The sequence below is a fragment of the Microchirus variegatus genome, assembly GCF_963457635.1.
Source record: "Microchirus variegatus genome assembly, chromosome: 6".
Classification (NCBI taxonomy): domain Eukaryota; kingdom Metazoa; phylum Chordata; class Actinopteri; order Pleuronectiformes; family Soleidae; genus Microchirus; species Microchirus variegatus.
Genome location: NC_139807.1, coordinates 17144842 through 17170383, shown reverse-complemented (window position 1 = coordinate 17170383; position 25542 = coordinate 17144842). Strand labels below are relative to the sequence as shown.

Below are 25542 nucleotides of genomic sequence, written 5' to 3'. Positions count from 1 at the left end.
ACCTCGAGGAACCATTTTTTTGTTTTTTTGTTTTACAGCAAACGTCTTATACTTAAAAAAAAAAATCCTAACAAGTGCTATCGTCAGTCGCATTTTCAGTCGTGAAATTTACAAATACGTTCCACCCAAGTGACAACAGTCAGTTTGAATTTATGCCAACTGATTATACCAGTAAATGCCTTTATGACAGTGCCACTCATGATCCTTCACTGCAAAATATGTATGAGGTCAGAAGCTCAAACGGAACACCGGAACACTTCAATAGGAGAAAGTGAAGCCTTTTTTTTAACGACTAGTTGTTCGATATCCAGAAATATGAACTGGTTAGAAAACGTCACCTTCAGCTATGACATGGTTTTTCAGCCCTCATGATGAGGAAAACACGGCCAGAATCGGTCAAAGACGTCTGTTTCCGTTTGGTCTAACCCACAGAAATTGTAAGAAAAAGCATTAAGTTAAGTGACAAGAATCATCCGAGTAAGAAAAATACCCACGTACTCAATGTTCTAAATATACACCGTTTTAAAATATACAGTATAGAAAGAGTCAATCTCTTCAGGAAGTTTTTTTTTTTTTTTTTTAAGAATAGGCCAATTCAAAGAAATGGAGGAGCATAAATTCAAGGCACAAAGATTTTAAAAAGATTGACAGATGTAAACCAAGTAGTTTCACTTTTACAATCCCTCAATATATAAGTAAGTAAAGGAGCTATTTAAGATGCACAACCCTGATTACCCTGATTATTGTTTAAAGATGACTAGAAAATGATGTTTACAACAGTGCAGTGAATCCCTCCCATCCTATAATTTACTAAATGTAGCCAACAGAAGACATAAAACCAGAATAATTCACCAACGGAGAATTAGGTCCAGAATAAGTTGGGAAAACAGGGAGAATAAAACTTATACCAAGTTTTTATTATATCAAGGAATTACATTAATTTCTTTCCTCTACACTGATACTCGAAACACTAACAGCAAAACCAAAAAAAATAAAAGTTAAATACAAAGTTTTTCATAAATTAAGGAAATGCAGGATATTGATATTGTTGCTGCGCTAATTATAACAGGCATCCATCCAGGACAGATTAGTTAACTGTAAACGGAAAACAACTCAAGATCAATCTGCCTTTCTCTGCCTAAGCTTTTCTATTTAACATGTGCCAATGTTGATACTGTTAGATTTATTATTGCAGCATTTTGTTATTCGCCGTCAATACAGCAACTAAGTGTGGGCCTAACAATGTGACCAGCTCAAAGGATGAATGGATGAATGATTCATTTTAAACAGGGGAGCAGTTCATCATATTGTCTTCTGTGTTTCTGTCTTTAAACGTACATCAATGTCAAAGTGCCTCAGATTTATGTTTCTCCATCACTGTGTCCTGCAGTGGACATTTTTTTTATTTTTTTAAATCCATGCTCGGTCGGACAGTCAAAGAGAACGACAATGAGAGTTTTACGTTAAGTGGGCAACAGGAAATAAAACACGACAGACAGTATCCTAAGTGTCCAGCTATGCCTGTTTCCCGTATGAAGACAGTGTAAAACAGTGTGGCCACCTGTTGCCGAGCTGTGTAAGCTCCCCTTTAATTCAAATTAATCTAGAATATTAAGGTAACAAACACTTCATTCTGCCAAGAAGTGACTGTTCTTCCTTGTTTTCTTTTTTTAAATCTATCTAATTTTAGTCATTCCAAACAGGGAAGTGACAAAAACCAAACATATTTGCTGTTGATGGGGAGCGAGCATGTTTTGAAATGATGCCTTGATAAGAGATTCCTCCTCTTCTTTTCTTTTTGTCCCCCAAAAAAAGTACTGACTTTTATTTGTCACTCTACAGAACAATGTAAGATACTAAGGATAAAAAAAAAAAAGAGCCCAGACCAGATCAGCAGATGCCAGATGACCTGTGGTCTGCGACATCATTACAGTAAACTATCATGCTGATGAAACGTGTATTCATGGGTTTAACAAAGACACAGAAAGAAAAAGCGAAAAAGAAACCGATATTCTACAATGGTTTATGACCACTTGCTTGTGTGTTTGGCCAAATCCCAATGTTCCCAATAAACCCTTAAACCCTCATAGACTCTGTCGATGTCACCTGATGTAATGATTTCAACTTGAATGGGACACAACATTTTATACTTCGTATTACTTTACCTTGACGATGTGAAATCCTGTGGTTTCATTTTAATTCAAGGATTTGCACTTTTGAGTTAAATTAAAATCAATGTTTTATTTATAAACAGCAAACTGCAACTAAAAAGTATTTTCACTATCAACTAATCTATTCATTATTTTCCTGTCTGACTGCTGTTTTCATATCATGGAGCAAAATTATAGAAAATATTCACATTTAAGTCATGAATGTATTATTATTTTATAGACAAAAAAACCCCTCAAACTGATAAATCAATTGTCAAAAAAAGTTGGCTAATAATTTATGAATTGATTTAAGGATTTTAAAGATGCAGCCCCAAGATTTTTTTTCAGTTGGGTGGTGATTGATTTGTGACCCACTTACTATGAACTGTGGGTAATTCCCTTTGGCAGAATCTGCAGAAATAACGACTTTACGGAAAAGTGGCCGTCAAGTGTCTAAAATTACCACATGACGAGCTCACAGTGGGCAGTCCTAAGCGCTCACTGACTGACCGTGGACATGCTTTAAAGTCTGTGAGGGGTGGACATTGGGACTGGGCCTTTCTGAATGTGTGTATATGTAAATGAAAATGTCCTCCAGCGGTGCATCTACGACACTCCGTTCACCAGTGGAGGAGCGTCCTGTTTGTCCTTCTTCATCCCCCGGTCTCTGATGGGTCTCTGGTGATGATGACGGGTTGGGCCATCGCCAGCAGCACTGAGGCCACTCTGAGAGGAGGAAGGTCCCCCCCCTCCTCCTCCTCGACCCCCTGACGAGTGCTGCATGCTCCTCTCATTGTTACCATCTAAGCGGCTCTGTGGGAAACAAGGAAGCAAGTACAGATGGGTTGTACAGGTGCAGTTTCAGCCAGTTCCATAATAATTCAGCCAGTTCCATAATAATTCAGCCTAACAGTTCAAGATCTTTGTAACTTTGTAATATGTGGAGATGGGGGGCAACAGTGACCAGAGGTTTTGCCATGGCAACTGTCAGTAGCATTTTTTTTTTTTTTTTTTTTTTTTTTTTAAATCAGCAGCAGCTAGATGATGTTGCCTAGGAGCTGTACTCCAGAGGCCCTGCTGCTTCCGAGATACTCTGACTCAACTATTCGGCCCTCAACAACCTTGTTCACTACGCTGACAGGAAAATAATTGTACTAAACAACTGATTTGGTAAACAGTGACTAAACAGATCAAAACAGTACTACGAAAAAATTAAGGGACGGGAAATGACATCAGTCACAGAGGCTACTGTGAGCTAACAGTAGTTAGCATTTGGAAAATTGATCATTTGCAGCCTGTAGCAGGCACATTGCTGTCATATATAACATGTATCCACTGGACAGATAAATCCTCTGAGGCTGGAAGTTTGTATAGGACCCTGTGCTGCACTGTGGAGCCAAGAATAGAACTTTTCGCGGACTTCGGGTTTTCGGAGCTCAACAATTCCAGGAATTTTTCGCATTGTGACGTCCCAGTGAGTGCGGAAGTCAACATCTCCTGTACTTAGACTGAGGAGGACCACAAAAACATGAGTGAGTCATCTTTTTTTCCCACTTTGCCAACTGATTGGACCTCCAGAGTCCCAAATATAAGGATTTAAATGATTAAAAAGTTGATTTTGCATAATATGTTCCCTTTAAGATTACAACAAAGACTGAGTGTGTGTTTACCTGTAGGCTGTCTTCTTGTACTCTAGGCTTAGGGTCTCTGATATGACGAGGTCTTGGATCACCCCACTGCATGTCGTCACCTAAACCAAGACAAAAACAGTCTTAATTTCATCACTCTGTGCACATGAACCGACAAGATGGAAAAACAATAAGAAACCTTCAGTAATCAAAAACCACTTACTACATCACTGATACCAAGTCAAAACCTCTCTCGTGTCCATGCACGTCAAATGTGAGAAACTCTTGGCAGGGTTATTATATTTAAAGGCGTCACAATTAGATTTATGTCAGGGGAGATTATTTTTCCAGTACAAATGTGAGTCTCGTGGAAAGGCCAACAGTCATTATGATAATTTATTAGCTAAAAGGAATCCAGAGAGATCTCATTAAGTGATTTGTGCCTGTTTTTCCAAGCTAAAAAATATTTTTTTTTCTCATTTAACACACCAATTTCTTGTCTCTTTTTCTTCCAACTCAGTTATCGTAAAACAGCCTCCAGTCAAATTGTGTATAGACTTTAAAAAACTGTTATATAACTGATAAAATCAAAGTTTATCTTGGTTTTTTTATTTGTGCGTGTGGGTTCTTTCCAGGTTCCTCCAACAGTCAAGAAACATGCATATCTGGGATTAAGGTTAATTGGACACTGTAGGTGTGAGTATGAGAGTGAATGGTTCTCTGTATGTTGATCCTGTGGTGGAATGACCTGTCCAGTGTGTTCCCTGCCTTTCACCTCGTGTTAACTGGGATTGGCTGTGGATGAGGAGGATCAAGCGGTGTAAAAATGGCTGGATGGATGTTTGACTTGTATTTTGCCTAAAACACAGTATCTGCTGAGGAAAACCCTGTTACAACGTATGACAATGGCTACCAACCTCTGTGCCCTCCTCTTCCTCTCGCCCCTCGCCCTCTTAGTCCTCCGCCGCCTCCTCCTCTCCTCCTTCCGTCTGTCCGTCTGGGCATGGATGCGCCTCCCGTCATGAGCTCCTCAGTGGGAGCCAGCGACCAGTCACTGAGCTCCTCCCTGTGGTCGGACTCTGTCTCTGAAGCGTTGGATGCCTCCGAGTTGGTGCCTGTGATCCAGAGCACAGTAAGTGAAACTTAATTTAACTGCCTCAGAGTGACACAATAGAATGAACCTTTGATTTATTGTTTAGTTTTATAATAACGTTGTCTCCTCGGGAAGACATCCTCCATTAAGTACTTAAAGCCTTGTAATAGCTGCATATTTCATTAATCGAAACGTACTTAATTTGCTCTGGAGAAGGAGTATGAAAACACTTTAGTTATCCATGTATATGTGCAAGTTAAGTATTTTGTAAATTATGATATTATAACAATTAATTTACGTATTTGTTTTAGTTCCATGTCATACCTGACGCAAAAGCTGCTCCGCCTCCTCTTCGTCCTCGTCCACCTCTTCCTCCACCGCCGATGTAGGGCTTCCCTCCTCCTCCTGCTCCTCTCCCCATCCCCATGCCATTATCGAACACATAGGTCTTGTCTTTAGGGTTTCGGAGTCCTGTTCCTCCTCCTCCACCTCCCCCGCCTATCTGTCGCAGCTGTTCATCGATCTGAAGACGCTCCAGGCGAAGCTGATCCACTTCCTGTGGACAATTGGGAGCATCAATTAGACAGCTCCCCCAAATACCATGAATGTGTTATACAGCGTTAACGCATTAATTTAACGTCCATTTTGTCCATTTCTGCTCAAAGGTGTCATATGTGACTGGAAACTGAGGGCGATAATTATTTACTATTGCTGAACAGAAATACCTTAAGGTAGTTGAGATGGTAATCCAGCAGCACTGTAGCATTGGAGATGCTTTCCTTGGTCCCCACAAATACAAATGGCACCAGTACCTGTGAGACAGGTGCACAATTTAAGAGAATGATCCACATACCAGCAGTAGTTCACTTATGTTTATTGATGGAATCCAGCCTAAGTATTGACGATCCAATGCGTGGGATTTGGGGGGCATATGGCAGGAATTAGAGTTTTATGAATCTTTATTTTGTCATTTTTAGGGGCTATTCTGACTTGAAACTAAGAACCATTTTGTTTTCATGGCGGTGGCCCCTTTTTGTACATAAACAGTGGATCCTCTTCCATGGGGTGACATTATTATGTTACCTGAGGGTCACTGTCACTTTTTTGTTATGAGTAATATTCAGTCTGTTGTAATCATGTCTAAAAAAAATGTATATTTCTTCCATGGTTTTCAAACTTCTCTGTCATACCCCCTTATAGAAAAACTGAAATGTTCACACCAATGTTTTTAACCAACCTGTAACAGGGAATATGCAGGAATCCTGAAGTTAATTTCAATACCCTTTGAAGACTAGACCTTATCGCCACTGCAAGCTGTAATCAGCAACACATATTTAACTTACAAAACATTGTGTCAGTTAGTTTAGTTTGTAATTTAATCTATAGGGCACAATTTCGGGCGATTTTGGATGTTATTTTGCACCAGGAGGAGCGTGTTCGCTGATTTTGCAGGGCGAGCATGCCTGCACATCGTTGTTATTAACAAACGTGGGGAGGAAAATAAATACATGTATGCATACTTTTAGCAGTCGAATTCTATGGACAAAATTTAATACCTCATGAAATCGTGATTAAGACTTTATAATACTTTTTAAGGGCCTTTATTTTCCCAAAATTGATTTATCACCTTTTAATGCCACACCAGCTAATACAACAGGATCCAAGTGGAATAACAGCACATTTAAGATTGACACAATAGCATGTTTGTGTATTTTATCTACATAAATAATTTTGACACAATGCAAGTGATAGGCGAGATAACATATTTTGCAACATTAGTTGGACTCGATCCCTGGCTCCTCTAGTCTACAAGCCAACCCCCTGGGTTGCGCTCGATCACCCAGGATGTGGATGTGAATGGCAAAAACTGCAGTGTAAAGCAGATTTGGGTGGTCATACAGACTAGAGAATCACTATATAAATACAGACCGTTTACCATTCTCTTTCCACTGACCTCATCTGTTGCTGTTGCTGGCGTTGCCGCTGCTGTTGCTGCTGTTGTTGTTGCTGCTGTTGTTGCTGCTGCTGCTGCTGCTGCTGCTGCTGCTGCTGCTGCTGCTGCCACAGCCACAGATGTCTTTTTGTCATTTTCAGGCTCAATACGAACTCGCACCACACCAGACTTATCAACCACTTCCTGGATCAGTTTACCGTTCTTGCCAATCACCTTCCCTGTTTGGGCAAAAAAACATTAATTTGACCATTGATATTTTAGTGGGAGCGGTTAATTGCTGGGGCTCGGTTGTTAAATTATCTGGCTAAACCACAAAAAGATTGAATTGTCACAGCTGAGTGATTTTCTCACCTACTAAATTCTGGGGAACTTTGATGACATCTTCAGAGAACTCCAGGAAACACCTTGCAAGGCGGACAGCCTCCTGGTCCTTAGATAAACATCCAAATAATGAGTTTATTTGTTATTTAGTGTTTTAAATAACAAAACAACTCTATCTTACCTCTCCATATATGTGGAAGGTACAAGTCTCTTCGTCCAAGTCTATGTTAGTGACTCCAGGGACTTTTCGAGCTTGCTGGATGTTGGCACCATGAGTTCCAATGGCCAGACCCATTAAATCATCTCGAACCGTAAACTGCTCATGAAACCGAGATGCAAGCTGTCTGGAACTCTGTAGAAACACACACAAACAAACTATCATTAACATAAGAAGAGTAATCCATCCTGACTGCAAGATCACACACAATTATCAAATTAAACGTGCGTGTGTTTGAGCGTAAACATGTACCTCCAGTTGTCTGCTGGCCTCTTCATTCCTCTGCATGAGAGAGAGTTTGGTGCGGAGGCTCCTGAAGTGCATGTCGCTGATCATGCTGGCCCGCTTCATTGTGACCTCATTCACAGACTGTGAAAAACAATCAAGACCCATTTGACAAACAGTGTTGGTGACGTATGTGACTTTAAAGACACCATGTTGTTTAAGTCACACATGGGGCTGCAGTCACTCGACAATACATTTCGACAAATTTAATTAGATTCGACAGAATAATTGTCTTTAAATACAAAAAAATAAATAAAAGTAACTGTACCAAGATGACCAGCTGCTTTTTCTCTGAGTCATAGGTGATACTGAACGCTCCCACAGCCTTCTTGAAGTCTTTGTGTGCTGATTCCTTTGAGCACCTGTCAAATCAGAGTTGAACAAATTCAGCTCATGTGAATTCAAAACCCCCCAAATGTCTCCCTCAGTTCAGTCTAAACAGTTGCAGCAAACATCAGAAATATCTGTGTGTCCATGTCTCTAAGTCCGACTTACATCTGCCGTAGATCCTCAGGTACGTCCAGTCTGATCTTGACGAAGGAGGTTTTCGTGGCTGGTTTATTCGGGTTGACTGGTCGTAACCTCTCCAGTGTGACGATCTCATTTAATGTGGCGTCGCACGCAGCATACTCTATTACATAGAACTGAAGCCAGTGGCAGACAAAGAGAGATTTTAAGTGAGGCAGTTGTACATTTTATAAGAAAACAAAACATGCATTAAGTAGTCTGTAAATCCAAGTCGTAAAAAAAACATATAATGAGTTTAAATAATGGAATTACAATTATCTAAAGAGAATGTGGGTAATAAAAAAAAGGAGAGAGTTAGTGAGCGAAAGATGACAAACACAAGTAGCAAAAGCAGTAGTGAGAAATCTGACAGTCGCCTAAATCCAATTTGCTATCCCTAGATTAGCAGCACAAGCTCAGCTAATCACATAGCATCACAGCAACACTAATCACACCTCATTATGCCAAGAGAAATCTGTGTACATATATATATTTAATGAGCCACAAATATTTTTATGTTTTCAGTATGTATGTATAAAACTCTTGTACTTAATAGGCCACTGGAATTAAACAAGGGTTAGTTTTATTAATGAGGCTGCATTTTTGTGAAAAAAAAAAAAAACATGCAGCAGACGTATTAGTTATAAACCAATGACAATCTGCTTGGTAATGTCTGGATTTGCCTGACGACTTCATTCCCAGTCTTACTTGTATATTGAGTTATACAGAGCATTAGGAATAACACAGTTAGAGCCTTACCTCTCCTTTGACCATGCGAACCTTTGCCAGCCACCATCCACACTGCTCCTTGTCATTAGCCCTGGAATAAACCTGGACACACACAGAGTAAGTCTCTCAAAACTTTCCACCCATTACTAAAAGACTGAACGAGTCAGAAAACAGATTTCATGCAGAGACTAAGTGAATTTGGTTAATTCTTAATTCCATATTAAAAGGGGGTCAGTGTAACAGGCTCTGATGAGAGCTTCCCAGTAGAAAATTGACATACTTAAAGCCACTGAAATCAGAATTCCTCATGAAACATTTATCATATACTGAGCAATATTTCCCTGGGTGAATCTTAATGAATCTTAGTGAATCTTGTTATTGTTTTGTTCCTCAAATTAAAACACAAACAGATCATTTAAATCTAAACAATTTGATCTGTAGCACAAACTCTAAACACTGCATATACTGTTTTACTTTGAGAGAGCCTTGATTTAAGTGAAGCATAATCTGCAATGCTTTTGCATTGTCTTCCAAAATGATGACTTGTGTCTCACTATTGCTGGCCCATGTTTAATAGAACCAGCAATGAACAATATCACACGCAGCATCAATGTATGAGAGTATGAACTTCATGTGAGAATTCTGCAAGTGACAATTTAGCCTCACCTCAACCTCATCACTCTCATTGATCTCTTTGCAGAACCCTGTTGGAGGAGGATATCGCACATCCTGAAATGGGATCTGACGCTCCGGCTGCCAGCTAGGACAGAGGGACACATACAAAAAAAGAGTGTGAATTTCGTCATTGGCAAAGGTAGCTCAGCACAGTGGTGTGTGCACTTGACTCACTTGTTTTCAAACGCCACGGTGACTGATCCTTCATGAACATCCTTTACAAAGGCCTGAAAGAATTACAGAGGAGAATAACAAAAGTCAGAAGTAGAATTTGATGTACCTGGCACCGAGCAAGTAGGAATACAATTCAGCAAAACAGACAAAATGGTTTATTTTTGGAGATTAGAGCTCAAGTCAGATTTGGTTGTATCTCACTATCTGGGTGTTCATACAGTCTGCCCCCATTGTGTGTCAAGTAGGACATGCAATTCCTCTAAGGAAAAGAGATGAAGAGTCTCGCCTCTGGGTGGCATTAAGTCACACATGGATTAAATGTAGCAAAAAAAAAATCCACAGTCAAGGAATGCCTTTTGACTGAGTTCATATTATATCTCATAAATATGCTTGTTCAGTAGCATATAAATTTACTACTCTGTCGGACCCTGACTGACAAAGTACAGAGATTGGGCGTTCACCTGGCCAATTTGGAAGAAATAAAAAAAGGTAAGTGAGATTAGATGCCATTGTATGTGCAGATAGTTGGCTGCAAAGAGTGTTTTTAACCCAATTTCCAAATCATATTATTGATCGTGCTATTCTGAGTTTCTGCTGTGGTTTCTCTCCTCAGAAATGACCACAGTGCAATTTAATGTGTCAATTTATGACGACACAGCACATTCTGAACATTAGTGCAAATCGAACATGCTACTATCAGTTAATCATTTACACCCGAAAAACTAGTGGGAGGACTCTGAGAGCGCCAACTTCTGCCCTGATTTATCGTCTCACAAACAAATAATTTCTTGCTGCGGTCATAACCTACATGTAAACATTGTCAATGACTGCACTTCAATTACATTCATGTTTTTTTTAATAATTGGGATACATTTTGTAATCCTTCATGTGATTCTGCATCTATTTCTTTTCCACCAACATTTCACCAAACACAGCAAAGATGGTCCAGCACTTTTGAGAAAATCCCCACAAGTCTGGGGACTTCATCAGACACAAAACAATACTCATTTTCCAATTAAAGTCATGCAACTGATGGCAAGAAGCAGAAACAGTCATGACTTTAAAACAACCCTTTTGTGTTTGTTCTTCCTTAACAGTTGTTCAATAATGACAGATCCAAAAAAAAACTAGTAACATGATGTTTTGCACAGCAGTGACTTAAATGTCCATGTACATACTTCAACAACTGACAAAACACAGGCAATCAACATCAGTGGATTTAACAATAATAATTTCGGACCCTAATATCATGCTTCATATTGTCTTCATGGTAACCCAAACATTCTCAGACTCGATCACTACCTGCACACTAGGAAAGAAACAGGCAGGTGACTAAATACCCCCAAAATAAGCCCACATTTTCCTGCTGCTAAATCGGCTTACATTGGAAAACGTTAACCATGAGCGAACGCTGGTACTTAGGTGGAACCTGCAACCAGCTGCACATCAATGTGCACACTCTTCACCATTATCAACACCAATGCATTGCATTGCTTAAGGACCGATGTTATCACCAGTAGCTCTCAAACTCAGCCAGTAGCACCCAGATTGTAGCCGCAGCAGCAGCAGCAGCATCCTTGTAGTGATACATGGCTTTGTTTACAGATTGTCAGCCTCCCAAAAAAAACCACGGAGGCCTGCAAATGCAAACAAATGTTTCCCAGCAATTCCGGGGAGGCGGTTTCATGTTAGTTAGCTTCACATTTGTGCGTGATGTAATGAGTATGATGACCATACTCGGGGAAAAAATGCACTCACATACCTTATAAAAGGCGCCACTTGCCCCTCGCACTTCCACGACTAGTTCATCCATGACGCAAGTTACTAGCCAGTTTGCTAACCACCGTTGCCGACGTTAGTAGCTAGCTAGCTAGCTGGCTAGCCTGACGCTAGCCTGAACAGAGCTCGCTATCGTTGGTTTCGCTAGCTAGCTAAAATAGCCTGCCAGCTGAATGCAAGGAGTAGCCGCGAAGCTGTGGAGAGTGAGACCGTAACGCGTGTGCCTTTACGTGTTGTCTTTCGAGTCCCGCTTTTGTTTTCGTCAAGCGTGCTATATCGAATATGTAATTAATCAAAGGAACGCAGCTAGCCAAGTTAGCTTTTAGTAGCTAGTTATGTTAATGTGTGATAAGTGGTGTAGCAGCTATTGATGGTTGTATCTCTCTGTGTGACGTCTCCACTTTCTTCCTCTACTGAAGGCTGAGGGCATTGAGATCTACGGCCGCTACTGCTCTCCTCAGGTGATTTTTCAGAGGCTTTCCCCCTAACATGATTTCACATCACTGGATTCATTGCCTCACAATGATTTGACCTAAAACTAAGTGGCCATTATACCAATCGAAAAGGAAGGAGAAAAAAACAAAAATCAGGAGCCGGTGTGAGAGAATACAGGAGGGAAAGAGTTGTATCGCAATGTAGTTTCAAGTACGCTAAATATACTTGAAGCACTTTCCAAAATAAAATAGAGAAAAGACAAGGGAAAAAGTAGGGTTATTGAGAAGAAAACTGTTTCTTGGGGCGGATGCAAAAGCCTTTCAAGTGGGGTATCTGCACCTGAAGATAGAAGACAACATATTGAATGAATCAATGACGCCTTTAATTTAGAACATGTGAAAATAATAATGTTGATAATAATAATAATAATATAACATATATGTATATATATATGTGTGTGTGTATATACATATATATATATATATACACACATATATATATGTATATATATATATACATATATATATACGCAAAATTAAAAAAAAAAAACAGTAGGAAGAAGCATAAATGTATTTAATCATATAATTTTTTTTATTGTATTTAATAACGCTCCACTACTCATTAATGTCACAACAGAAAAAACTATTTCCTCGGTAATATCTTGCATCCCTATTGTATCGATAATTAAAATTATCAGCAAACGCATCAATATAGGCTGATGTAACAATAAATATTTGGCTGAATAAGCTAATACCTCATTGACCTCAAAACCCCTAGTGCCCCCTACAGCTATTATTGTTATGCTTTTTTATATACCCACATCTGCTGTGACATGAGTATGTAAAAGTTATGTCAATTTCACGACAGAAGAGACTAAATGACCTCTGCAGTTAGTCCAATATCGTGCATCCCTAATATTTCCATTTATCAACAATATAATATGATCAATAAACAAGTTTAAATTTATATTCATTAATCAAAGCCCTTCTTCCTCCCTGTACCTTGTGAAAACCATATTTTTGTACTTCTTTTTGACCTGGGTGATTGTCATATCTGTTCCACAGCTTCACTTTTCATGTAAAAATATATGAGCTTTATACAATCATGTGGACACAAACATGTTGTGACTCCCCTCTCAAATGTAATCCCCCATCTCTGTTTAAAAATCATTTCTAAATAATAGGTGGGTTATTGCTTGAATACATTATTTGTGCTATGTGAAAATGAACCAGATATCTGTTATTTCTCACACCTGTTTTGGTGGCTTTGTTCAATTCCCAGAGTCCAATTTAAACTTGTATTATGGTAGTACAGCTGTTTTGCTCCAAACTATCACAGCAGACATTTTGACATATTTAAGCAGCTAAAGTTTGTGTTACCAACGACACTATGTTCACTTTACATAAGTCAGGACAGTGAGCCAACATGTACTTTGTCACTGAGCCAGCTAAAGGGAACTCGGTCATCCTTCTCAGACTGTGACTTGTCACTGAAGCTCTATTGGGTCAGATAGATTTTTTTTAGTCAGACTTCTCTGCAATTTTTGTTTACCACATTTTCAACATGTATGTTTTAGGACTTTTTGATATTAAACTCATCGGTGGTTTGCTTCCAACCAGATATCTGCATCTTGATCACTGACTTGCTGTAACATGTCATCCATTCAAAGGTATGTTTCCCCAGCCTCACCCAGTGGAATATATCATCAATGCAATTCATAATGGGAATCAAAACCACACAATTTGAATATGTAAAAATGTCTAATAAATTCTAATCTGACATGTCATTGCTTGAAGACATTCTTAAAGGTCCAGTGTATATTATTTAGGAGGGTTTTTTCCCCAGCAGAAATGAAACATATTGTTTGTTTATATAGTGTATAATTGCCTTAAAATAGTACTCATTTGGTTTTCATAGCTTACACAAGGCCTCACTTTACAGAGGTTGCCTGGCCACAAACTAGTGCCAACATGTTTTGACTGCAGCCCGAATGTTTCATGTTTGAAGTAAAAGCTTGATTTTCAAATGACGTAACAGCTCCACCCACATAATCTAGAAGAGGGGAAACAGGGGTGGGAGACATTATTTCACATTATGTGAAAAGGAGGTTTGAGTGGAGAGGTCCTCCGTTTGTTGTACTCTGCAGTCTTGTCACCAGGTGTCACTAATTCTCTCACACTGTACCTTTAAATGTTTCATCCATCCATCCATTGCTACCACTTTATCCTCCACATGAGGGTCATGTGGGGAGCTATTCCAATCTCAGAAAAGTTGTTAAATAATTGCATAACTGGTCTAGTTTTTAACTGAGGTAGTATTAGGATTATTTAGCAAAATATCTAAAATCTCATGTTTAGGCATAATAATGTAATGGTGTAATCATTTAAATCTCTCAGCATTCAGCGGCACTCATCTGCTCTTTCCATTAATGGACACACGATCTGCTTGAGGAACAGCCAAAACCCAAATGTTTAGAGTCAGAAGAAAGAAAGAAAGAAAGAAAGAAAGAAAGAAAGAAAGAAAGAAAGAAAGAAAGAAAGAAAGAAAGAAAGAAAGAAAGAAAGAAAGAAAGTAAGAAAGAAAGAGGTCAGTGAACTACACATGCAATGACAGTGAGATATGAGACTGGGATCAACTATATGGAGCTGAGGACAGGAACAGTGTTAGAGGACAGCAGAAACATGGTGATACATGGAGGATGAAATTAGATACAGGGCAGACGGAAAGAAAGAGAGCAGGAGAACGGAAAAACAGGCCTAAAAGTTGAAGTTCCTGTGTGTGACAGGGTAAACGGGCTCTGACAGTAAAAACAAAACCTTTGTCAGGAAAGTGAGTGTATGGCCAAAACAGATGAGTTACTGAAAACTTCATTAATGCTTAAGGGGCACATCATCTCCTAAGATGACTGAAGTTGAGGCATTTAGAAAAAAGGGTTAGTACAGAAAAATTAGGCTCTGAAACAACAAGTGAGGCTTCTGCAGCAGTTTTTATCAGAAGTTCCTGTGTGAGACTGCAAAAACAAGACAGACAAGACAAAACCACTTTAATACAGTAATATATTAAAACCTAAATACATTGTCGTTTGAGATTTAAAAATGACATCACAAAATCAAATCACAGCACTCGTAAAATCTATTATTAAAGGGGCAACTTTGATTTTGAAATTGTTTATGAACTTTTAAAATAATATTTTCTTGTAGGTGTTTATATTTGTCGATAGCTATCCACTCTGTGGTGGCTGTATTTCTGATGGCAGCTGATTTTGTCGAGAACAGATGGAAATTGACTTCTGCCAGTTTAAGACTGAAGCCCCCGTTTAGACCTATTTTCAACATTCATCCATCCCCTTACTTGCGGACAACGCTAAGTATGACCGTTTACATCTGGCAACAACATTAATCTGTTTGTTTCATGTCTGAAAATCTTTAAAATTATGTTTTAAATGAATCTGACTTCACAGATGTTGGGTTAGGGTTTGTTTACACTCTTAGAAATAAGGGTTCCAAAAAGGTCCTGCTTACAAGGGCTGAAGTTCTACCTGGAACCATTTGTTTCTGAAAAAACCCTTTTCAGAAGCAAATGGGTTCCTGGTGGAAAAAACCCCTCCAAAGGGTTCCAGTTGGAACCTTTATAAAAAAAAGGTTCTACCTGGAGCCAAAAAGGGTTCTCCTATGAGGATAAGCCGAAGAGCCTCATATGGTTCTACTTGGAGTGTACTAATAACAGGCAGAGCTAGAGAGAGAGAGAAACAAGTTGTGAGGAGCTCTACTCACACTGCTGTAACATACTCTTTTACAAAGCAGCACCAATCACCAGGTCGTGAAAACCACATTAGCGTTCATATTTATGGAAATATTAGAATGCTAAAAAAGCTAGCTGAAACCTGCCAATACTAATCCCTGTTCAGCTGCATCAGTGTTACCACAATGACATATATGGTAACCTTTCTTAAACAGTTCATTGAAATGTCAAGGCCTTCCTTAAAAAGCACATATTGGCCAAAGAAGCAAAACAAATAAAGAAGGAATCATTTGAACAAATAACACGTTCAGGGAAAATTGATAGACAAGCACACATACCCTGGTGTATATTTGTATTATTTGTTGAGATAGAGTTTAATGTGATATGTGAACTATGTGATTAACTAAATGGCACCCTTTTCTAGTCATTTGAATCCAAGTGATTTTTTACATATGTTGAGCTTATGATAGAAATGCACAATGTTTTCCTTTAATCACAGATTTGCTGTAGAATGAGAATGACTGCCGCTCTTCCTGATGTTTTACAGTTATTTGATTAATGTGTAGCAGTTGTTCAAACCCTCTGTTGTTCATTCGAAAAACAGTTGTTTGGGCCGTGTTTGAATTTCTAATTGAGTGTTAAATAATAATGTTATCAGACTGTCATCTTGGAACAAACACTGAAGCTAAAATGTTCACTGATCTGAATTCATCACATATGGTATTCAAACAGATTAATAGCCCTGCTCAAAAGTAGGCCACAGTGTTACGTTAGGGTACAGTGACAGGGTAAAGCCCAATTTATACTCCTGCGTAAAGTGCTCTGCGTAGCTACGCAGAGTCCTCTGCGTCGACGCAGAACCTGTCGAAGAGCCTCTGCGTCGTCTCCGGGTGCACGGAATATTTTTTAAGTGTCCGTCACTCCGTCAAGGGACTACGGAGACGGCAAGAGCTGCGATTGGTCCTCAGGACAGGCCGAGCTAAGCTGCTCTGTGCCGGCTCTCAGTGCGCTCCGGGCGTCCTGACAGAGGCGGAGCTGATCCCCGCCGATAACGCCGCTGCCGAACTATAAATACGTCATATCTTAACACACACAGCACATGTTTAGACTCTAAATGGCCAATTTCTCGCCTCAAATTATCTTAAAACTGCGTTCCGTGACACAGAAAAGTGAGAAACGGCCACTTTTTCAACAACAACAGTCTTTCTCTCTCTTTCTTTCTCGGACGCCATTGCTCACTGTAGCCAGAAGCACAACAACCTTGCGCAGCGACCCCTACTGATCGGGCGGGAAATTGCAGCGAGTGTCCGTCACGACGACGCAGAAGTATAAATGCTCGAGGCGTCTCCGTGGTGACGCAGACGGATAACGCATACGCAGTCGGAGAAGTATAATGTGGCCTTAAGTGAGCTGCTGTGCATCACATTCAGGCCTCTAGTTTGATGTCTTATTGCACACAGGCTTCATAGCTCTACCATTCTATTTTGTACAGTGCTCCTTATGTGAAGCATGTCTGTACAATCAACGATGAATATGGCTTTATATAGTGCAGTCTGTATCATTCATACTCAGCTCATTCCTTCAATCAGACACTGAGCGTAATAGTCCACTTCCACTGTACATCCTGGTTCAAGGCTGTGTAGCAGAATAATGATCTTTGTAATCGATACAAGGGCCACAGATTTCTGACGCATTCCCCATCCTCTTGGTGCTGATACAGAAAGCACATCATCTTAGACAAAAGAGCTTTACCTTAAAATGTTTATTACAGATTAGGAAATATGCTGAAGATAAGGCGAGGGGAGAGAGAGAGAGCGCCCCTTGCCTTTCTTGCAGTCACACGTGGTAAAGACGGGATGTTTTTGAACGTTAAAACACAGAAAAAAACGGATAAGCGACTCCGCCACATTGAAAACATATAGAGAGTGGATATTTTACATCACGATTCGATGTGAAAGAGGAGCCTTAAGAATGCATCCCTCCTGCTTAAGGGTAAGAGGATCTTACAGCCTCTAAATCAATATGTCCCATGCTGCCTGACAACCTCTCGATGGGCTGCTTTCAGGAAACCTTGTTCTCAAGGTCTTACTGTAGGTGCCTTGACCTCTGTCAGAGCCGTGTTGTCTACAGTGTGTTCTCACCTTCTCACAGTGATTTTAAGTCAGTGGTCGTACATGTGAAGGGCACATATCAAGTGCTTTAATATTTTTCTACTAGTTCATCCTCTCAAATGAAGAGACGGTGAGGCTGTTAAAGTGTTTACTTGGTTGAAGGAACCAACATCACCTCGAGCTGTTAAACTACTTCACAACACTAAAACCACAATGCTACGCTACGTTTGCCTGACTGGTTCGTTAAGAACCAGGACTTAGGCAGTGTTTTAAGGCAGTAGAAAAAAATGTCTGCTTCTAGTTAGTATGTGGATGGAAATGAAAAGGAAAAATCAGACAGAATGTAATATAAAAGTTATCTAATGGTGACAAACCCGGCCAGCCAGGGCTGGTTTGCAGGGCAGCTCCACAAGTAACCTGTGTTTGTTGTAGTGTTGTTTGATTACCTGTGCACTGGGCCTGGAGGAAGTATATTCACTCAGATTGTGTCTATTTTTGAAAAAACAATTAAAGTAATCTTCATTGGAGTCTAAAAGGCAGCATTGTCTGAAATCTGAATTGTTAAATCTGTCACTTCCTAATCCCCGTTCCTCTTTTAAGTCATTATTATCCTCTCTGCTCCCTGTCCTCATCCTCAAGAACAACATATCCCCTCTTGCACATGCTGTAAACCCTCACCTCCATGTTGAACTCTTCTCTCTGAAAACACATTGCTCTTAACGTCAACCTCAACCCACCCAAGATCTCTAAAATAGAAAAGTTGCACTTAATTTAGAAGTCTCTTGTTTTAGCCTGACTCCCCCATCACCCCTGTCCTCCTCCTCCTCCTCGACATGTACAGTTAGTATTTTCTCCTCCCTTCGATTATTCCACCCACTCCACCATTTCCTCAACAAGGACAACTACTCTTTGTTTCAGTCTCTTGTGTGAGCCGCACTTTTCCGTCCTCTCTCTCCACATCTCTGTAGAGCAGGGATTTCTGGGCCTTCAGACGGCAGGCGAGGGACATGAAGATGGAGTCGACATTCTGACTCTCCCTCGGGTCTTTGGCTGACGTCTCAAACAGCAGCATGTTGTGAGAATCGGCAAACTTCAGCGCTGTGTTTGAGGGCACCTGGGAAAGCAAGAGGACGTGGTTGTAAAGTATTGTTAAAATAATTGCTAGCAGAGTTATATTCTGTTTCTACACTGACCTGTATATGGTCCACAAGGTCACATTTGTTTCCCACCAGGACTCGAGGCACTGACTTTGAGACCCGATGGCCATTACACTCCTGGAACAGATCAGATTATAGAGACAAAGGGTAGTAGAGTGCTCAAGGACTGTCTGTATTTATTCAGACTCAAGTCGTATGCCGGTGCTCTTGAAGAACACGGTAAACACAAGAGGAAAAACACAAACACTTCAGGGACTCTTTGCATGGAGCAGGAACAAAAACACTTAAAACTTTGTTAGAAAGCTTGAGTTTTCTTTCATAATAACTGTCTGCCTTTTTTTAAAACCCTAATTAAGACCATCAAGGTCACAACTGTTTGGGGATTTATCTTCTCGGTTGCATCTTGTTTGAATAAAGGCTTTTGAACCTGAAGTATTTTTGTTTCTGCTCCACACAGGTCACAAATCAGAGTATAGCGTCATAGACATGTACCATTAAGACCGTATGAGCACATGTGACTGTCCTGTATATATCAAATATGCATAATTGTAATTACTAAGAATACATGACAACTAAAATACTGTATGTTGCACTTGCAGTTTGAAATACCTGGTGCCAAAATAGCTGCAGCTCAGTGAAGTTTTACCACTGAAGAAAGCTTCTACCTCACTATAGACCAATTACTAGCCACACAACATTTTTGTCCTGAACATTATATCTGGAAATTGCTTTGAGCCATTTTCTTCAAAACAGGCATCGACCTGACTTAAAGATGAACCGATTAAATTTTTGTGGTTGAAAAGGCATTAGAAGCTGCATTCAGACATGCACTAAAGTCTGGAGAGTGTCCACAAATGTCCACAGAAGTCGCTCTGAACGTTCTCCAGAAATTCTCCTGCCAGGTTCTTAGGCAAATCCTCAGATCATGTGAACACAGCAGGGAAAGCTCTGGATCATTCACAACCATAAATGGGTCAAATGTCTCCATGTCTCCTCCAGCATGATCGAGCCGGGTGCCACTCCGACACCTGAATTCTCTAGAGATTTTCCTGTTAGTAAAACTCTACCAGACAACATTCCTATGTGCTGCTCATATGTCAATGTCTAGACCTAAAAAACATTTTGTTTGTGATTATTTTTCAAAGAAATTAATGTTCGTTTAGAACACAACTCATTTAGTCACATTAAGAGCTGATGAATAGGCCAAGAAAAAGCAGAGAAACTACAAAATGGGGAGACATTAATATTATTCATAGTGCATGGTCAACGTGACGTGCTGCATCACTTACTAACCTCTATCCACGTCTGTAGGTTTCGAAAGGAATCCATCTTGGTGACGTCGTACACAAAGACCACTGCGTGGACATTGCGGTAGTAGTGCTCCACCATGGATTTGCGAAAGCGCTCCTGGCCCGCTGTGTCCCACACCTGCACCTGTGGAGACAGATGAGGTAAGACATAGTATCAATCTGTCTTCCAGCACATAAAGCCAGTATGTCTCAGTGTATAATAGGATATAGTGCTCTAGCGTTCCCAACTCCAGGCTCTCAGGAGAGCACTGCTCTCTGCAGCGCAATAAGCTTTTCTGCTTAAATATTAATAAGGGCCTCTGGCAGGTCTACTCTACGAGTAAATGATGGGCAGTGTATCCCAAAATTAAATACAGTGACACTGGCATTATTGTGTAGTTAAAATTAAAATAAGTTACCACAATTGGAGTCTACCCAGACCTACAGTGTATTAAAAGCACTGCCCAGGAAATGATCTGTTACAGACACACCTGACATTTAAGCATCAGAGATTGAACAACAACTCTGTCTTTGATGATGACACAAATCCATCTATCATGACCCTTCCTCCAGTCTGAGTTTTGTTTATAATCAGAGTCTAAATGCTGAGAAATAAGCGGCAGTGCACTCACACTTAAACAAACAGATTGACTCCACACGTCGACACTTTTGCTTTTCTTTGCTATTTATAGCCGTGCAGCTTACAGTTTTAGTTGTTGCCAGTCCGTGAGCGACTTTAATTCACCTGCCAAAGAACACTTAATCTGAAATTTGACTGAATTTAATATGGAAACCCCATTACCTTGCCATGACATTAGCTCATAAACTTCTTAATAGCCCTGCTGCGCCATAAAGGGAGCCTTGGTTTTCACTCAAACAATGAAAGACTCACAACCTGGATGACACACAAGTACACAGACAAGGGTTCCAAGCACCGGCAATAAATGATCCTGGAGCCTGCTGGAGGTTTAAACCCAGTCTGCTTGTTCACCTCAAATTGCACTAGAGCCACCATGAAATTACAATAGAAAATAAAACATAATTCCTCCCTCAGAGGTGTGTCTCAATATACACAGTACTCCACGTTTACTTTTAATGGTGTCTTTAGACTGAGCGCCATAAATAATTGTGTATGTTTATTGCGTGTCACACGGTGCGGCAGCTGCAATCAGTGTCAGACTGTACAGCATCGGTTACTCAGCTCAGGTCTGGTTGAGGAATGGGTGTGTGGTGAACTCTGTTATTGCTGTGTAAAATGAACCAGTATATCATCTGCACTGCTCTTGAGTTGTGATGCCTTTGCCTGCATGAAGTATGTGTGTGTGTGTTGTCGGTCACTCTGTCCATCCATCTGTCTTATTCTTGTGAACGTAAACTCTCAAGAACCACTTGAAGATTCAAGGATGAATTGAGTAATGCTATATCTGAAGAGCACCTCAAAAAATATCATTTTTTAAATGTGGCACAAATCTTCTTGGACATATTGATTAATTGTGTATAGTTGTGTGGTTTATGTTCATCACTTTTTGAACACTAGATTCATTTTAAAGTACATCTCATACCTTATATCTACAAGTGAGCCTAGTGTCCTAGTGAACATGTCTGTGACATGCTTTGGTCAAAATACCTTAAGAATGAAGCACCACAGCAGTTCAATCACTCTTCCAAAACAGCCCTGTTCAGAAAGCTCCAATTTTGAGTGCCTGTCTCTTTAAATGCAAATGAGACACAGGAAACTATGTCGGCGTCACTGAGGCTTCGGCAGCTAACAGCAGTTAACATTTGGAAAAGTAATCATTTGCAGACTCTACATGGCACATATCATATATTTAGGCCCTGTCCCAATACCTCCCCTAAACCTAAATATTTGCCCTAACCCTAAATTTTGCGTGTTCACGTGTTGGGGGAGCATAGGGAAATGTGATTTTCCCCTTATAATCAACCCTCAAAATGTAGTGAGCTCCGATGCGGGCTTAAAAAGAAGTGGAAGATGAAATTACCCATGATGCTATGCGAATTCAGCGAGCCGGCTGATATTTTTCAACAAAGATGGCGGCCAAATCTGCAGAGGAACATTTTTGTTGTAATATATTTTTGCAAATAAGCATGTTGCAATGTCGAATTGTGTTGGAATATGTTGGTTTGATATACATCCAAAGGACCGTTGAGCTTTGAACACTAATGTCAGAAAATAACTGACAATTTATGAAAGCAGCTAACTAACTAGCTAGCTAGCGGCCGTCATGGGCATACTCTCAGTATGCCCATGACGGGCATACTCTCTAGAAGCACTCTGCAAATAGCCGCTAGCTAGCTCTGCTACATCTGGGTAGTTTTGTCAGTGTTTGGATGTGTGTACCGGCATTCACTTGAACACGAATACCCTGAACTTGTCAGATTTCAATCACACTCGTGATATAGCGTTTACAAGGACGGAGAAAAAACAGCTGGATCCGCCGGCATTTTTCCGGAATGAAAATAGTAGCACGCACCACCGGTAGAATTGTCAACATGTGACGTAGATTAGCACGTTCGTTACGTTCACTACGCTAATTTGCATGTATCTCCTGTACTTAGACTGAGGAGGACCACAAAACATGAGTGAGTCATCTTTTTTCACACTTTGCCTACTAATAGGACCTCCAGAGTCTCAAATATAAGTATTAAAATGATTAAAAAACTGATTTTGCATACCCCTTTAAGTCAACATGTATGGGTTATACGATCCTACAACAAAACCTTGTGGACTGAATATGTACACATACACATACAACCAGTCATGTTTCTTTCAAAATTTAACACAATACAATTGACAAATTGCAAAGGCTGAAATTCAGTTTCACAAAATGCAATTAGAAACAATTCATATTATCTCTATGATCTCCTCCTTACATTAGTATATTTGTTCATATTTTGTAGGTATCGTGGTAATGCTCCATCTTATTTTAAATCTATAACACAATAACTATTGAACTGAGGATTGACTTAGAAGTTGTATCGCAAATTTAATCACAGTCACAGCATTTGTCAGAAAACAACCACAGGGCTATAGTTCAGTTTACATCTGCCATGGAGATTTTAGTTAGCATTTGTCTTTTCACTGTTTTTCAATCAAAATGTTAAGACTGTATTTTTGAAGACATTTTATTGGGCTGTAGGTTATGGCCCTAGGAAGAAGGGGGGGGGGAGGTGATCCGGTTACAAACGCAGATTCAGGATTTGTGTGACAGTACATTTCCTCTGTTTGAGTGTGTTGCGACAGCAACTATGATAAAATGTCACTGAGCTAAAATTATCTCAGTACTGATCTAATCTCATCTCTTTTATTTGAAAAAAGTGAGTTTTTCTAATCCTGCACTGGACAGTTTCCTCTTTGACAAAATCCCACAAACATTTTCCCCTTTTCTTTGCTTCTACACTAAACAAATCAAGGCACTTATTAATACATTTTATGTATTTATTGTTTAAATACATTACTTATAAGTAAGACACTACACAGTATGAGGGAGTGTGTATGTGAGTCAGCATTAGGGGGCATCTGGAGGTTGTAGACAGTCGGTGTTCTACTGAGACACTGATTTATACATCAACACAAGCATCACTAAAACCATCTGGGTCATTTCCCGTGATACCTCAGTTAGCCTGTAATTATACGTTCATGCGTTTTCTTGCTCTTGAATCTTGGAAATCATTATTTCAGCAGTTAGCAGAGTGATATCGCCATACTGTGGCCTACAATTGTTGTGTTAATATAATGAGCCTTGTGATGCTCATACATCACTCATGTTCAAGTGAATCGTCTCCTGACAGTCTGTGATGTTTTTTTTTCAAAACCACCATATTTAGTAGACATTTTATGAACATATAGAAATCAGTAATGATGTGGTAGAAGTGTAAAAAATAATATTATTATTGTCTCTCAGTCTTTTCGAGAGAAACAAAGCATTATGTCTCCAGAGCGTGTTTCATGCACTGAGAGTATAGGCTCCATTTTAAACTGTAGAAATGTGCGACCTGAGCATAAAGACTATTGTAGACTATTGTAAATGTAGTCTTTGTATGCATATTATGGGGATGAGATGAAAGAATGGGCCCTGTTTGATTGAAAGCCTGTTAGACTGGGAGCTGCAGCTGATCAACAAAAAGAAAAGAGTGGGAGGAGGAGGAGGAGGAGGAGGAGGATGATGGGTGGTGAGGAAACACCACTCATCAACCTCCAGCTGCTCGATGGCTGTTGAGTTTACCTTGATGGTCTCCCCTTCAATCTCCACCGCCTTCTCCCTGAAGTCCACGCCGATGGTGGCCTCGGTCTTATCGGGGAAGCTCCCCCCAGTGAAGCGGAAGGTGAGGCACGTCTTGCCCACGTTGGAGTCCCCGATGACGATTATCTTAAAGATCCGCGTCTGGATGCTCAGCTCCATTGAGGAGGTAAGGCTCGGGGCGGCATCGTAGCCGCCGCCGCTGCTGCTGCTGGCTCGGCTCCGGCTCGCTCTGTGGTAATCCATGGAGGATGTCAGGATGGTGACATTGTCATCCGCGCGGTTTCTTTGTCCGTGTCCTCCTCCGCTTCCTCCGCTGCCTGGAGCCCGGATCTCCCCCTCCGGAGAATCGTTGGTCATTATGCCGGAGGAGGCGATGCGCAAATCGCGGTGCGTGTGTGGAGAGGAGAGGAGAGGGAGTCGACGGATGGACGGATGAGTGAAGGGAGGGGAGAGGAAGGAGGAGACCAGAGATGCAACTTCCACCAAACGATGCTCTCTACCAACAGCTGACTGTGGCCTTAAAGGGAGAAGCATTACAAAATACACAAGCATGTGTAGAAGCTACAGTATATATAAGTATCAACACAAACATTATAGAAAATCATAATACACTCACTTCGTGTTCCCAAAAGTATTCCTTATATTCAATATTTTAAATAGTAAGATGACAATATACACCATAAAATTCATGTTATTAATTATATTTGAACCCAAACTGGGGTGCGAATCATAGCAAAGTGTGAATTGTCTTTCAGGCCATACTTAAATTTCATTAAAGGTCCAGTGTGTAATATTTATACAGGTTTATTGGCATAAATTGACTATGCTACTGGTCGTTTTCACAATAGTCCCCTGGACTCTGATTGCAAAATGCATCTATTCCTAATCAAATCCCATCATATTTTTGGTTTGTTTGTTTTTTTGTTTTTTGTGATCATACTAATACACAATGTACTGCGTTGTCGTCCACTTCCTGCATTTGGTTCACTTGAAGCAAACGGACGTTTCTACAGGAGCCCGAACAGAGAAACCAGC

The 25542-nt window shown here is 40.2% G+C and overlaps 2 protein-coding genes across 2 annotated transcripts; both read right to left on the bottom strand.

Moving 5' to 3' along the window:
• Positions 1-790: 790 nt before the first annotated feature.
• Positions 791-11582, bottom strand: fmr1 (fragile X messenger ribonucleoprotein 1). The gene is given in 17 exon segments (XM_083891529.1): positions 791-2963; positions 3821-3900; positions 4696-4893; positions 5196-5427; positions 5597-5683; positions 6826-6894; positions 6897-6947; positions 6949-7043; positions 7177-7255; positions 7328-7498; positions 7616-7732; positions 7917-8010; positions 8144-8292; positions 8915-8986; positions 9551-9644; positions 9734-9786; positions 11496-11582. Coding segments are annotated over 17 exon segments (1899 nt in total). The 5' UTR covers positions 11547-11582; the 3' UTR covers positions 791-2756.
• A 7106-nt stretch (positions 11583-18688) lies between these two features.
• Positions 18689-24864, bottom strand: rab33a (RAB33A, member RAS oncogene family; the record flags this gene model as incomplete). Its single annotated transcript, XM_083891781.1, has 4 exons — positions 18689-18913; positions 18993-19073; positions 20250-20390; positions 24490-24864. 4 exons carry the CDS (start codon positions 24862-24864, stop codon positions 18689-18691), a joined length of 822 nt encoding a protein of 273 aa, XP_083747907.1.
• Between the last annotated feature and the right edge of the window lie 678 nt (positions 24865-25542).